This window comes from Monopterus albus, unplaced genomic scaffold, assembly GCF_001952655.1.
Source record: "Monopterus albus unplaced genomic scaffold, M_albus_1.0 scaffold40.1, whole genome shotgun sequence".
NCBI lineage: Eukaryota > Metazoa > Chordata > Actinopteri > Synbranchiformes > Synbranchidae > Monopterus > Monopterus albus.
In genome coordinates, this window is record NW_018127920.1 from 6,520,124 (window position 1) to 6,534,745 (window position 14,622).

General features: G+C 41.6%; 1 protein-coding gene across 1 annotated transcript; it reads left to right on the plus strand.

Moving 5' to 3' along the window:
• The first annotated feature begins 1,361 nt into the window (after positions 1-1,361).
• On the plus strand, positions 1,362-9,616 carry si:dkey-87k14.1 (leucine-rich repeat transmembrane protein FLRT2). The gene is made up of 2 exons (XM_020599361.1): positions 1,362-2,511; positions 6,083-9,616. Exon 2 carries the CDS (start codon positions 6,525-6,527, stop codon positions 8,538-8,540), a length of 2,016 nt encoding a protein of 671 aa, XP_020455017.1. The 5' UTR covers positions 1,362-2,511; positions 6,083-6,524; the 3' UTR covers positions 8,541-9,616.
• The last annotated feature ends 5,006 nt before the right edge of the window (positions 9,617-14,622 follow it).

Sequence of the window (14,622 nt, forward strand, 5' to 3'; positions counted from 1 at the left end):
TACAGTTCTCCTAGTTAGTAAACACAGCAGATCCTTGTAATATGGTCACATTTCCAGGTAATCCATTAGTCCCCAGCCATGCACTAAACCCTCAGAGCAGCTGTCCAGGTCGCTGCAAGTTTACACACATAAGCAGCCAGATTACAGTGACATGGCACTAACAAGCAGCGCTAAACCAACATCGTCATGCTAGCTACCACCTCTACATGCACTGTGATAAGCTGCAAACAGATTTAGCCTGAATTTTAATCTAATAGATTGGAGTGGCAACAGGCAGCAGCAGATGTGATGTTTGGCAGCAAGCATTCAAAGCCAGAGAATTGTGGAGAGAGCGGAGGTTAAGAATAAACCACAGACTGTGTAGGTTTGTGTGTGTGTGTGTGTGCCTGAGTGCTACTGAGAGCACGGTTGAAGGTTACTAGTCATTTGAATAGCAGTGTGTTGGAGCATTATCCATAGGTTCAGCTTGGTGTAGAGTGCACAGCGTGTTTTGTCTGTAGATGTTTCTGTCTGTCTGAATGTCTCACTGAGTCTCACTGGGTCTTACTGGGTCAAATGTTCTTTTAAATCGGACAACACAGTGTCAAAGCCATTCAGGCATCTCAGTTTTGTTTCATCATCCTGTTGAACGTTTGAGTCCATATAAGCTGTAAAGAATCCGCCTACATGCAGAGACCATTACCTGGAATACACTGTATCAAAGTGCAACAGTGTCTGTTTGCCAAAGGAAATATACAATGCACACAAACTGAAAGCTGTTTTCATGTTTTCATGTGCTGTAGAAGCTGGGGACATGCAAGGCAGTTCTGAAATAAAATGTCATTCTTGATATAAAAGTCTGGAAAATGAACATGAAGTCTAATGAACCTACGCTGCTGATGACTTTTCGCAAACTAACTCATCACAGTCTCACAGTAATGTCCTGTAATGTACATGGATGGATATGACCACATGTCTTCACTGTATGACGTAGGCCTACTCACTAGAGATTTGTCAGTACCAACTGGTAAAGATGGGGAAAGAGAACAGATAATATAAGCAACTGAATTTTCAAAATAATAAAATCACTTTTAATCACAGACACAGTACATTTTAGCATGTACACATATACACACCCAAAACAACAACACAAAGGAACAAATAAAGTAAAAACCAACATGTAAAACACAGACAAAACTACAGAAAAAAAAAACAAACCCACAAAAATATCAACAAAAAGAATATATATATATACTGCTCTGTAGTCCTTATATCATTTAGTTTCCTCTGTCAATAAAAAATGATCTAAAACAATGTCTTACACAGGGAAGCCCTCAAAAACCAAAGTCATCTGGAGAAAACAAAATGCTGTTGTTGTGGGTACTGGGCATAGAATGGCCATCTTTTGGTATGTAACCACACAAGAGGAACAAAAGTCAAAACCCTTAATACCACTCCTGCCAAGATATTTCGGATTTTTCTGTAGACCCATTTTTCTAGCAAATTAGACTTATATCCCTGTCACAAAATTGTTTTGAAGCCAAGACACTGTCTTAGAAGAGTCGCAAATTTTTATTTAGTACCTTTCAGCTATAATTACATTGTCCATTGTAACAGCTTTGTGTTTAATCAAAAATGGCAGACCATTCTGGTGGTTTGTGGGACTGGGTTGGGGAAGCATGTGTCGGAGCCCATAGTGAGACCTGCTGTCTTGTAATTACCATGTGTACCTTCCGTGCGTTCATGCTGTTAGCTCTGAACACAAGCATATGAAAAGTGATGATGGGCATGAGGAAGGAAATGAACAGGGGACTGACTAGTGGGGACGGCTGGAAAATGTCAGTGTTGTGTTGCCAAACGCTTCCTTCCTATTTTTCTCTTTTCCAGAGCTCCCCAAGCTAAACTCAGTATTTAATTCTAGTGGGCCAAAAAGTACTTTAGGTTTTAATACGGTCTAAACACATATAAACGTACACCTTCGCTGAGAGAGAGAGAGAGATAGACAGAGAGAGAGAGAGAGACAGAGAGAGACAGACAGAGAGAGAGAGAGAGAGAGAGAGAGCTGGCAACAATTGAGCGCCGGGCTCCAGCAGGGACCAAGCAGCTTCTGAAACTGTTTACCCAGACTATGGACTTCATATCCCGGTTGGCTGTGTGGAGTGGGGCGGCGGAGCTCTAACTCTCCTCTCATCTCTGCTTCATGTCCCCTTTTCCTCGAGTGAAGGCAGCGGAGGAACTTCATCGGCGGCTCCCGAGCTGCGCGGCCGGCCGGGAGTCTCGGGCTGTCGCGGTGTGTTTGAGGAGGAGAGGGGGGAAGATGTGGAGCACACAGCTGATAAGTCTTTCTGGCTGCTTCAATCAAAACCTCGGACTTTCAGCATAATGTCCCGATTCTCCATCACTGGTGAGGAGCGAGGAGCGGGCGCAGCGAGCAGGATGCGGACTTTGTGCCCGGTCTGAGCGCAGCGCTGTGCACAGAGACGAACAGACAAGCTGGACGTGCAGCACCAGGGTCTTTCTGCTTTCCTCGAGGTAAGAAAAACGCAAAATGAATAGACTGTCATTTGGTGATCATTTCTGTTTTCACCCTTAAATACCATTAAATATCCTAGAATTTCTTTTAGCTTATACAACGAACTTCCTCCATTCAAAATAACTGTCACTTAAAACCAGAATAAACGAGGACACTGTACCAATGCCCCAGTGTTATAGTTTTATAGGCCAGTAAACACATTTTATTAATATCATCATGCTCTTAATTTCTGTTAGGTGGAATTTAAATGGGTGGCCTCGCTTTTGTGGCGCAAACCAAATGAACTACCCGTTTGTTCTCCAATCTGGGACAGTGCTGCTAAACAACGACGGCCACCTTCTGTACTGTATGTAGGCTACTTTTTGCAGGAGCACATGAATACACACACCTAGTTGGCAGTTACTAAACTAAGTCAGTCTGATCCAGCAGTCCTACAATAAGTCCTCTTTCATGGGGAGTTGACAATTTTCAGTTTTTGTTCAGACTGTTTAGAGAGCTGTTGATTCAGCTGCGTGATTATTTTGGAAGCTGCATATGCTGTTGTTGATTTGCACCGCGTTGTACAGAGCTGATTCTATTATTTAGCATCGCCTCCTTGATATAAATATAATGGAGGAAATAATGCAGTAGAAGTCAGACGTTTCCATACACCTTAGTCAAAAACTCAGTTTATCACAACTCCTGTCATTTAATCCTGTAAACACTCCCTGTCTTAGGTCAGTTGGAATCATTATTTTGATAATGTGAAATGTCAGAATTATAGTAGGAAAAAAAAATCAGCTTTTATTTCGTCACATTCCCAGTGGGTCAGATGTTTACATACACTGTATTAGTATTTGGTAGTGTTGCCTTTAAATTGGTTAACTTGGGTCAAACATTTCAGGAAGCCTTCCACAAGCTTCTTACAGTAAATTGATGGAGATTTACCCCATTCCTCCTGAACTGGTGGAGCTGAGTCAGGTTTGGAGGCCTCCTTACTCACACACACTTTTTCAGTTCTGTCCACAAATGTTCTAGTGGACTGAGCTCAGGGCTTTGTAGTGGCCACTCCAATACCTTGACTTTGTTGTCCTGAAGCCATTTTGCCACAACTTTGGAAGTTTGCCTGGGGTCATTGTCCATTTGGAAGAGCCATTTGTGACCAAGCTTTAACTCCCTTCGGCCGAAGGAAGGAAGATGTTGCTTCAATATATCCACATAATCTTCCTTCCTCCTGACGCTATATACTTGTGAAGCATCCCAGTCCCTCCTGCAGCAAAGCCCTTCCACAACATGATGCTGCCACCCCTGTGCTTCACAGTTGGGATGTTATTCTTTGGCTTGCAAACCTCCCCCTTTTTTCCTCCAGACATAACAGCGGTCATTGTGGCCAAATAGTTCATTTTTTGTTTGATCAGATCATTGGACATTTCACCAAAAAGTCAGATCTTTGTCCCCATGTGTAGCTGCAAACCGTAGTCTGACTTCTTTATGGAGTCTTGGAGCAGTGGCTTCTTCCTCGCTGAGCAGCCTTTCAGGTTATATTGTTATAGGTTTTACTGTGGATATAGATACTTTGGTACCTGTTTCTTTCAGTGTCTTCACAAGGTCCTTTGTTGTTGTTCTGGGATTGATTTGTACTGTTTGGACCAAAGTGCGTTCATCTCCAGGAGAGAATGTGTCTCCTTCCTGAGTGGTACGATGGCTGTGTTGTCCCATGGTGGCTATACTTGTGTAGTATTGTTTGTACAGATGAATGTGAAACCTTCAGATGGTTGGAATTTGCTCCCAAGGATGAACCAGACTTGTGGAGGTCCACAGTTTTTCCTGAGGCTGATTTCTTTTGATTTTCCCATTATGTCAAACAAAGCAGTACTGAGTTTGAAGGTAGGCCTTAAAATCTATCCACAGGTGCACCTCCTGTTGACTGAAATGATGCCAGTTATCAGAAACTTCTAAAGCCATGACATCATTTTCTGAACTGTTTAAAGGCACAGTCAACTCAGTGTATGTAAACCTCTGACCCACTGGAATTGTGATATAGTGAACAACTGTAAACAACTGCTGGACAAATTATTTCTGTCATGTCCTAACCGACTTGCCAAAATGAGAGTTTGTCATCTGTGAAGTGGTTAGAAAATAAGTTTTAATGACTTCAACCTCAGTGTAGGTAAACTTCTGACTGTAGAAACACTCGTCTACATAGTTCAGCAACAGCACAGACAGCAGCCTCCAAAATGATCATACAGTTGAATCAACAGCTGTCATTATCACCTGCATGGAAGATTCGGTTGGATTAGACTGACTTAGTTTTTAGCTAAAAAACTGCCAACTGAGTGTAGTGATGCCCCTTGAAGACCCTGGTGATAATACCATGGTGAGGTTTGGACTCAGCTTGATGCCTTATTTTGTTGCCAAAGGAATATTACATAACTATTGAACTGCCTTGGCCACAATTCAATGCACTCTGTCAACTGGCTTCTGCTGCTGCCTGGTGCCATTTTATTAATCATCACTGCCACCAGCTAACAACCACTAATACATTATCATCACCTCCTTTACAGGGGCTGTACTGAATTGTAAACCCCTAAGTGCAGCACTATAAAATGTTTTATTATTGAAATTTATGTTGAATTTGGCAAAATAATGACGCTTTTGTTTATGTGCCAACTCATACCAAGGCTGTGGACAAGAAAATTGCTCCACTTTATTTAAATCTTATGACCTTGTTCTCACAATAGCACCTCCTCATGCCAAGAAGCCCACATCAATCTTAGTTTTGTCTCTGTGCAAGGAATTTGTCTCATCTTATCTCTGCTGACAGCTTACGTTCATCACCATCCAGCACTCCTGCACTCTGCCACTTCACCAGCACGGCTACACTTAATGAATCAAGGGTAGAGAGAAAAACAAAGTTGAATTTAGCAAAAATGAAGAGCAAATACTTGGCCTTGTAGGTACTTGTCTGGTAATATTTGACTGACATCTCCTCTTTAACCTCTTGTTCATTCCCTTGGAAGATAATTCTTCACTAGTGCCACAGGGCCGTGCACTATCCTTGAGGGCTGGACTGGGTAACAGATTCATGGTGTTCATCAATAAGCTAGTCATCTTGTTCGCTAGCTGACTTCACACCTCATTGCTTGCAAAATGCTTTTGGCTGCCACGTTTTAATCGTTTGAATTTGACAGTTTTTTAAAATGTTCTTTTTATCATTTTTTTCCACGTTCATATCAACAGCAAAAGGAAAAAATTGTTTGAATCCGCTTAGTGTGTTTTCATTTTAGATTAGGGCTGACTTTAGTAATCTGCACATAGAGATTTTAAACTATTCCCATAAATTTATCACACCTTTGCCCTCAGTATCTTTTCAAATATCCTTTTCCTTTTCTTCTGGCTGTGTGTCTGAGGAATGTGTAACAGATCTGTAAGTCATTTGTATGCACACTGCTCTGCTCTCCAATTTTACAATGCTTCACTTTGCATTTGTGGGATAGAAGGGGGAAAAAAAATCCTGTGCTCTTCAGTGGAAAGGTCACGTTTTGAGAAAAATATAAAACTGATTTTTGCAATAATCTTATTTTTCAACAGGTTTCTGGGTCCAAATGTCAAGTCCAAGAGAAGCTTTATCATTCTGGAACCAGCAGTGTGTGACATGAAAGGGAGAGGAAAAAAGGAAGACGGTAGCCCGTCAGTATGTTGCACATGGCTCTGGCAGTGTTGAGTGTTGTGAAGAGAGCTCTACCCGGTGGTACAAGAGGAGAGAGGAGGGTGAAAATGTGATGAATTTTACTAGTGTCTCCCGGCTTGATTATGGACAGTGGCTGGTGAAGGAATCATACTGTTTAATGAGACCGTTGCTTTCGTGTTATCAAGGGATTACTCAAGACCTTCTTCAGCACCAGGCAGACACAGTGGTGTTATTAAGTCAACAGTCAAAATCTAATGAGTGTTCTATTGGAATTTTGAAATCCTAATTGCTCATCATTTTTTCCAATGATTTGGTTTTGATATTTTTTTCTGATTGGTTGAAATGGAGATACAGTGGCGTTTGTGGAATAAGGACTGGGCCTCCTTCATAACGCCATGGATACCAATACTATTAGGCCTTCACCTTCAGTTCTCCCAGGCTTCTGGCTGTCCTGAGGAGTGCCGCTGTGATCGTACCTTTATTTACTGCAACGAGCGAAGCCTGACCTCAGTGCCTCTAGGAATTGGTGAGGGTTATAAGACCCTCTACCTCCACAACAACCAAATCAATAACGCTGGATTTCCCTTGGAGCTCCACCATGTGGCTTCTGTGGAAACTGTGTTTCTTTATGGTAACCAGCTGGATGAATTCCCCATTAACCTGCCCAAAAATGTGAGGGTTCTCCATCTGCAAGAGAACAACATTCAGACCATCTCCAGAGCAGCTCTAGCTCAGCTTCTTTGGCTGGAGGAGCTGCATTTGGATGATAACTCTATTTCCACAGTAGGGGTGGAGGAAGGGGCCTTTCGTGAGGCAGTGAGCCTGAAGATGCTCTTTCTTACCAAAAACCACCTGAGCAGTGTGCCTATTGGTCTTCCAGATGATCTAAAAGAGCTGCGACTGGATGAGAACCGTATTGCGGTTATCGCAGAAGAAGCATTTAGGAATGTCACCCGACTAGAGCGCCTCCTGTTGGATGGAAACTTGTTGACAGATGAAGGGATTGCACCAGGTACCTTTCAGGACCTGGTCACCCTGAGGGAGCTGTCCCTAGCCCGGAACTCTCTCACATACCCTCCCCCATTCCTCCCAGGGGAGGTGCTTGTCAAGTTAAACTTTCAGGAAAATCAAATAAACCAGATCCCTGTCAGGGCATTTGCAGGGCTTCAAAAGTTGCAGAAGCTTGATATTTCAAACAATCAGTTGCAGTCATTGACGGAGGGGGTCTTTGATGGACTCATCAGCCTGAGACAGCTCACTGTTCGGAACAACCTTTGGCTGTGCGACTGCACTATCAAATGGGTGGTGTCATGGCTTAAGTCTTTGCCAGCCTCCCTCAATGTACGCGGGTTCATGTGCCATAAACCTGAAAAGTTCCGGGGCATGGTGATCAGGGAGCTGAGTGCTGAGCTGGTCCAATGCCCACAGAGCACAGTGACAGCACCCCTGTCCACCTCAGCAGCTAACTCTGCTCTGGTCCCATCTTTGTCATCTTCCACAGGCTCCCCTTTAGTCACTCAGTATGTTACCTCCTCCACCAGGCAGCCCTTCCCTACAATGCCCACACTCTACCCTATCTATACAACCAGAGAAGGAGGGTTGAGGACTAAGCAACCTCTGGATCCCCGGAGGGAGACCCTGCAGGTCACATTTGCCATACTGAATGACTCAGCTATTCACATCAGGTGGGTCTCCACCTTACCAGTCACCGCCTACAAGGTGACCTGGGCCAGGATGGACCCCAGTCTGATGGGGGACACTGTCAGGGAGAGGATGGTGGGTGGGGATCACCGAGGGATCCGACTGGCTGACCTTGAGCCAAAATCTACCTATCGGATCTGTGTCATTCCCTTGGATGCATTCAATAATTACCGGCCCAAGGACGATACTGTGTGCACTGAAGCTGTGACGACACCAGCCTTGTTCAGCCCTGATAAAAACAAAGGACCATCAGGGCCCGAGCAAGCCACACAACAAGAACCTAGCTCACCTTTCTTGCTGGCAGGGTTGATCGGTGGGGCCGTGATTGTGGTGCTGGTTGTTTTCCTCAGCATCTTTTGCTGGCACATGCACAAGAAGAGCTCCACGTTCTCCACCAAGTGGAAATACAACCGGGGTCGGAGAAAAGATGACTATTGCGAGGCAGGCACCAAGAAAGATAATTCCATCCTGGAAATGACTGAGACCAGCTTCCATATAGTTTCACTCAACAATGAGCAGCTTCTCAAGGGAGAGTTCCGCATTCAACCTATTTACACCCCTAATGGGGGCATTGGCTTCCGAGACTGCCCCCTGGGGAACAATAGCACAGTCTACTACAAGAATAATGTTCAGGATGCAGACTTGGGTTGCACATGATAAATTTGGAGAGCATCAGGAGCATTTTTACTACCCACTACCCACAATTTACTGGACACTGTACAGTGTTAATATTATTTGAAACCCATGTGTCTTCAAGAAATGTAATTTGTACAACTGGCTGGATGATGTCTTTTATATAACAATACTGGAATTATAAGTTATTGGTTTCTGGTTATTGTTTTTGCTTTTATTTCTAAGTATTAAGACTGGGTTTCATTTTGATTTTCAGTAACAATGAATGATTTTGAAGTAACTGTATACTGTAACCATAGTAGATGCAGAATTCACACTCTCCTCCAGTGCATCACAGGAGTCCTGAAACCAGCTGGAGAAATTCTGTATGAGAAAAGTAGAAAAGAGACAGACACAAATCAGTCACAATCACCAGTAGAGGGCATAGTTTTCTGGAAACCATATAGTCAACCGTCACACTTTACCTGTGACTGATTTTAATCAAGTCATCACTGTAATGCGGCACATTTCTTTAACTGCACTCTATAGAGATGCAAATTATTAGATTCTTGCTCTAAGAAAATGACAGATTTTTATGCAAATGGAATTTCTCTCTGCTTCAAAAGGAAATTTAAAGGTCACACCCATTAAACATTCACAGAAAGTGGCAGGCCATAGTGCTTTCACCTGCTTTTTCGGTTTAATACATTATCACAATTAAGGGGTCGTGTTAGTAGTACTAGCTGTGTTCAGTGGTGGGTGTCAGAGTGAGCAGCAAAAAAGCATTTCTGCCATCACCTGTACGTTTAACCCATTAAGACCAACTGTTTCTTTTTTGCTCAGCAAAAATAATGTTATGGTTAAACAGTATGTGTGTGCCTTGAAGTTATCAGCTTACAGTGTCTTTTGAATCCATGTTTTTGCACAAAATGTGTACTGTATATCCATTCAGTTGAACTGTTGTTGAGGAGACTTCTTGCTCTTGATTATTTATTTACCTCAGTACACATTTAATTAAAAACGTATCTCCAAAAATGAACTTATTCCTCATGATCTGTCCTAGAATGCTCGCCGACTCAAGCTGTTATGCACTACTCATGTAAGGAGAGCTCAGTGGGTTTGTAGCAGAGGTCTGTTTGCAGAGGGGAGGGCCCCCTGAGGATGACTCGTACAAGTCACAAAGAGGCTGCATTTAACATCTGCCTAACACAAAACCATATGAAAGCAGCATTGCTACTGAAATGTGTGGCGCTCTGGGCATGCATTTATAACCAACAGCAGTCAAACGCAGGCTGAATACAGTGTGTAGAACATGAGGTCATTTTGTACTATACATCTGTGAAAATTTAAAGGAATAAATAATGACCGGTAAAACATTATATTGTAAAACATTACACTGTAGTCTCAGGAGGATGTTCAGGGTTCAGGAGGGTGGACATTTTAAATGCATTGCCCAGGTTGGAGCCACAGCCTCAGTGGAGCAGGGCCAGTTAAACTGTGGCAGACCAATGAGTCAAAAATGCTCTGTCTTTATTTACTGATGCAGAAGTAGGAATACATGTCTCAAAACTTGCACAAATTGAACTATTTGCATGACTAAGCAAAATATAGTAGAAGTGAATTTATGTGAAGTTTACCAACAAACATCAACTATATTCAGCCACCCTAATTATTTACTGGAAGCTGCAATACCACTTTGACTTCTCAATGTTATGTTCTTCCTTTGTTCTTCCACCAGATTTCTGTGGTGCCAGTAGAAAAAATTAATCAGTGTTGTTGACAAGGACACCACTTCTCTGGGGAAAGCTAGTTCAGCCCTGTGCAGTACAGTACGTGGTGACACTTCTTTCCAGACACGATGTCCCTGTTAATCTACACAGGGACTACTTGTTTGGCAGTAAATAATTCCAGTAAAAATGGCTGAAAGTGAAATATGGGAATTATCTAGAGTGTCAGTGTTTTTATGGCAAGATACTAGTAGGTGTAAATGAGCTTTACAATTTTATCTTATAAATTTAATAAGGAATTTTTTACTCATGATAGAACTTCATCCTACAGTGCAGCTCCTACTGTTTTCTTGAAATATCAACTACTTTTCTTTAAACGTTGCTTTGATTTGCATTGCATTTGTAGATGCCGTAACTTCAGAAGACTGCCTCCACATTTTCTAGTGTTAAAAGATAACCCACTTTCTCATTTTATCCTTTTTAATTAGGGTTGAAATATATCTAATAACTGAGTGAGAGTATAAATGATGAATCAGTTTGAGACAGGATAGTGTGATTCCTTGGATAAAGTGCCTCAGGGACAAAAAGATCCTTTTACTCAGGCTTTTCTATTCTGTGTAAACTGTGGTGGACAGCATTTAATCTTACTGATGGCCACGCATCTTTATTTTGTGCCAGTGAAGCAGACATCAGATCTTTCTAATATGTCTTACACAGAGGCAGGAACAAAGGACAGCAGCAAAAATATGGCATTCTCATCAAAACCATCGTTTTGGATTGCCAGAGAGCCAGCTGTTAAAAGATGTTTCTGTTTTTTTACAACTCAGCAATATGGAAATTGTACCCATGAAGTCAAGAGCTGAGATCAGTCAGACAGTCTGATTCTGTGGGACTGATCATTTGAAGGAAACATTTAAATGAAAAGTTAAAGTTATTAACCAAACCAGACATACGTTACAGTTTACTAACAAACCTTCTGGTTCAAGGCTAACTTCCCGTGAATGTGTTATGGGTCATTATGCAACCCTTGTGTGTGTCTTGTCCTGTGGAATTTTCTTTTTTCACCATTTCTATCATCAAAATAATGAAAACCATGAAAATCCAAGACCCAAATTTTATCAGGTTTTTTCCTTTAAAAGGTTATTTTTATATATTGCACCAGGACACTTAAAAGATAGGTTAAAAGTGTTTTTTGTTTGTCTTAACCTCAGAAATTCCACAAGGAAGCCATTGATCTCAAGTTGGCCCCTTCACCCTATCTCATCTTGTTAAGCTACAGCCCTAAACATGGACATCTGAAATCATTCGTTAAAGAAAAAGCACCAATAATAAACATATCTCACTCCAGAGATGCCTAACCTCACCATGTCAAACATTATTCTGACAACCATGACTCAGGATTTGAAACACTTAAGGATGTTACTGAATGGATATCATGACTCAGTCACATAAATTAATGTTAGTCTTTGTTCAAGCCTGTTCCCCCATCAGACAGTACTTTCCACCCATCACTGGTTGAAGTTGTGGATTAGGGTTAGGGTTAGGTTTAGGCATATCACTAGGGCTGCCCTGGAATAATAGAATAGTCGAGTCATTAGCTGAAAGACCTGTCAGTCAAATGAGACTCTTCTGGCCGAGCCTGTGTTTCTTTTTCCCCAACCAGTGTGCAGCCCTAGACCATTAGTTTGTTGTCTTTTCCTCCTCATGTTGGTGTGCCAAGCAACAATTTGCTCAGTGCTTCCCCCTGTGGGGGGGGAGAATTTTCACTTCAACAGTGATACTGTCCAATAAATGGACATACTGTAGATTAAGGTTGGATCTATTTAGGAAACTGCAGAACAAGGACAACAAAAACAAAACCCACTAGGACAAGCCACATAAAGGTGAGATTTGTACTTTATTAGAAGTGTTTTCAAACATGGTCTACTTGTACAAGAGAAAAGACTAACAGCCATGATAGTGTGGGTGGTTTTGCACAGCCTAATGTTATGAGTCCATTTTGTTTACCCATCTCCATTAAAGTGCAGCGCACAGCCATTTACCAACTGTTTCTGCATGCATTTCATGCATCCATCTGAACAGGACTAGGAAGCTAACAAAAATGAGCAGGGAAAACATTTCCCTCAGGAATTATAAATAAGAGGAATCATTCATAGTGCAAGCTGGCACACAACAAATGCACAGTCACAACATGCGCTGTGGTTAACTCTGTGGAGAACCTTAAACTTGCCAGTAAACCAGGCTATAACCATGTCTCAGAAGAAATAAATTGAGCATTGTTGAGCAACAGAAATACAGGTGTGCTATCTGTCTTGTTATTCCAACAAATCCATATGGCAGCCTGACATTATATATCCTCAATTTAAATAGGTTGCAATTTAAATCTTGCATCATATGCAGCTGTCTTATTGATTTGTAAATGCTCAGAAATATCTTCCTGCCACTCTTTTGCATTTAAATAGTGATGTTTATGGGATCAAAATCATCACTGAAATTCATGCCAGTTGATTTTTGACAGTCTAGGCTACACAAATATTAAAATAAAGAAGGAAAGAAAAAAGATGAATAGTCAAATAGTCACACTGAAGAGCCAACTGGCAGTCGGCTCACAAAATGCTTAGTTAGATACAGCTGTACATATCAGAAAGAACTGGTTGGGGGTCAGATTACACATCCCCAAGGATGAGTGCTTGGAGTTAGGGTTAAGTGTTAGGTTCAGGTTAAGGTGAGATGAAACATAGATGGGGAAACAGACTCATATGATCTTACTCTGGGCTATTAGCTGGATACTTAGATAAGAAGGAGCAAAGAATTCTACTGTCATGCAACATTTTGTCTCCATATGTCCCCGCAAATGAATGGTTTTCATTTCAAATTTTTGCATGTCATTCTGTGTTGTTTAGTTGTTCAGTTGTGTGCCTGAGTGGAAGCACTGTATGGCATCCACCGGCACCTGTTTTGATTGCATTTGTTCCTGAAGTGGCAGGATGTGTACTAAGTGTGTCACATAGTGTAAAGCTGAGATTCTCAGCTTTCCAACCAGGTATCAGACATTTTAATTGGCCCGTCTGCAGTGGCAATAAGGTTGTGCATCACTGTGCCCTTCCATCCTGTGCTCCAGCAGAATTATGTACATATAGTAGAAGTTATATTTTCTAACATTTTTTTATATGTTTTAGAGTTTTGAGCCTAACTTAATTTAGCTTTTCTCCTATCTTTCACTCTCTGGGGATAGAGAAGTGGCGAATGGGGAGGTGGGCAGAGTTAGAAGCTATTTAACTCTTATATTTTCTTTTATACTCGTTTTTTGTAACTTGTTTTGTACAGTTTTAAGTACTGCCACATTTTTCAAAAGGTCTTCTCCACTTGGGGTCAAATGTATATATTTTGTTATTTAGTGGTTATTACACAGTTATGCACATGGAGGTAAAACTATAAACTACTAAAAATTTATAACTGAAAGGTTGAAATTTGTGACTGTCTTACCTTAGTGGTGAAATATAATGAAATGTAAAGGGAAAAAATGTTTCTATTGAGTCTGAATATCATTCAGTCGCCATGTGTCCTTTTCAAGACTCCAGGAGCTCTGTTTTCCTGCAAGAGGGCACAGCGCTAAACTTGTGTCTAAACTCCCGGCACCAGGTGAATATGGGCGTGTTCAACAATGTTTTGCAAATTTGATGATGACAGATGCAGCACACTTTCATGTGCAGCCAGGCGTTACCAAGTGCATTGTGGAGGAGAGGCGGAATATATTATTATAGGGAGGAATACATGGTGAGCAGGTGGAGTGTGGGCTGTCTTTAGTTCTGTGCAATCACACCAGCTCCTCTCATCCCTTTAAAGACCAGGATGGAAACCTGACTGACTGATGTCACTGATGTCAAGACATAGAAATATATGAAAGATTCTTTCCCTGTACCTTCTTCTGCCAGTTATGATCTCCATTATTAAACTGACATTGACAAAACTATGTATGTAGAAGTACTGCACATAAATATTCACCCAGCAGTCTGCTGATATCACTGACCAGCCTTTGGGCATTGAAGACAGAAAGTCTCTGGTCCTGGAACCAACAGCAGTTATATAGTGTCATTTACTCACATCTGTATCCAATGTGTGAAATCCATGGGGGTCTCACATGTAACCTTAGAAACATTTCACTGTTTTTGAAATAATACAATAAAATCATATTGTAATCAGTGTGTTTATGGAGAAACTGACTGTGGTCCACCAGAGCTCACAGCCAGTGGAGGTGTCGTCCACTTTACCTCTACCTACAGCTGCTTTCAGAGCTGATCAAACCGCCTTAAAATACAAAAACAGACACAATGTATATCCCTGTGGTAGAAACACAGGTAAGTCTGTGTGAAAGTTGTTCTAACTTAACAGTGACAGCA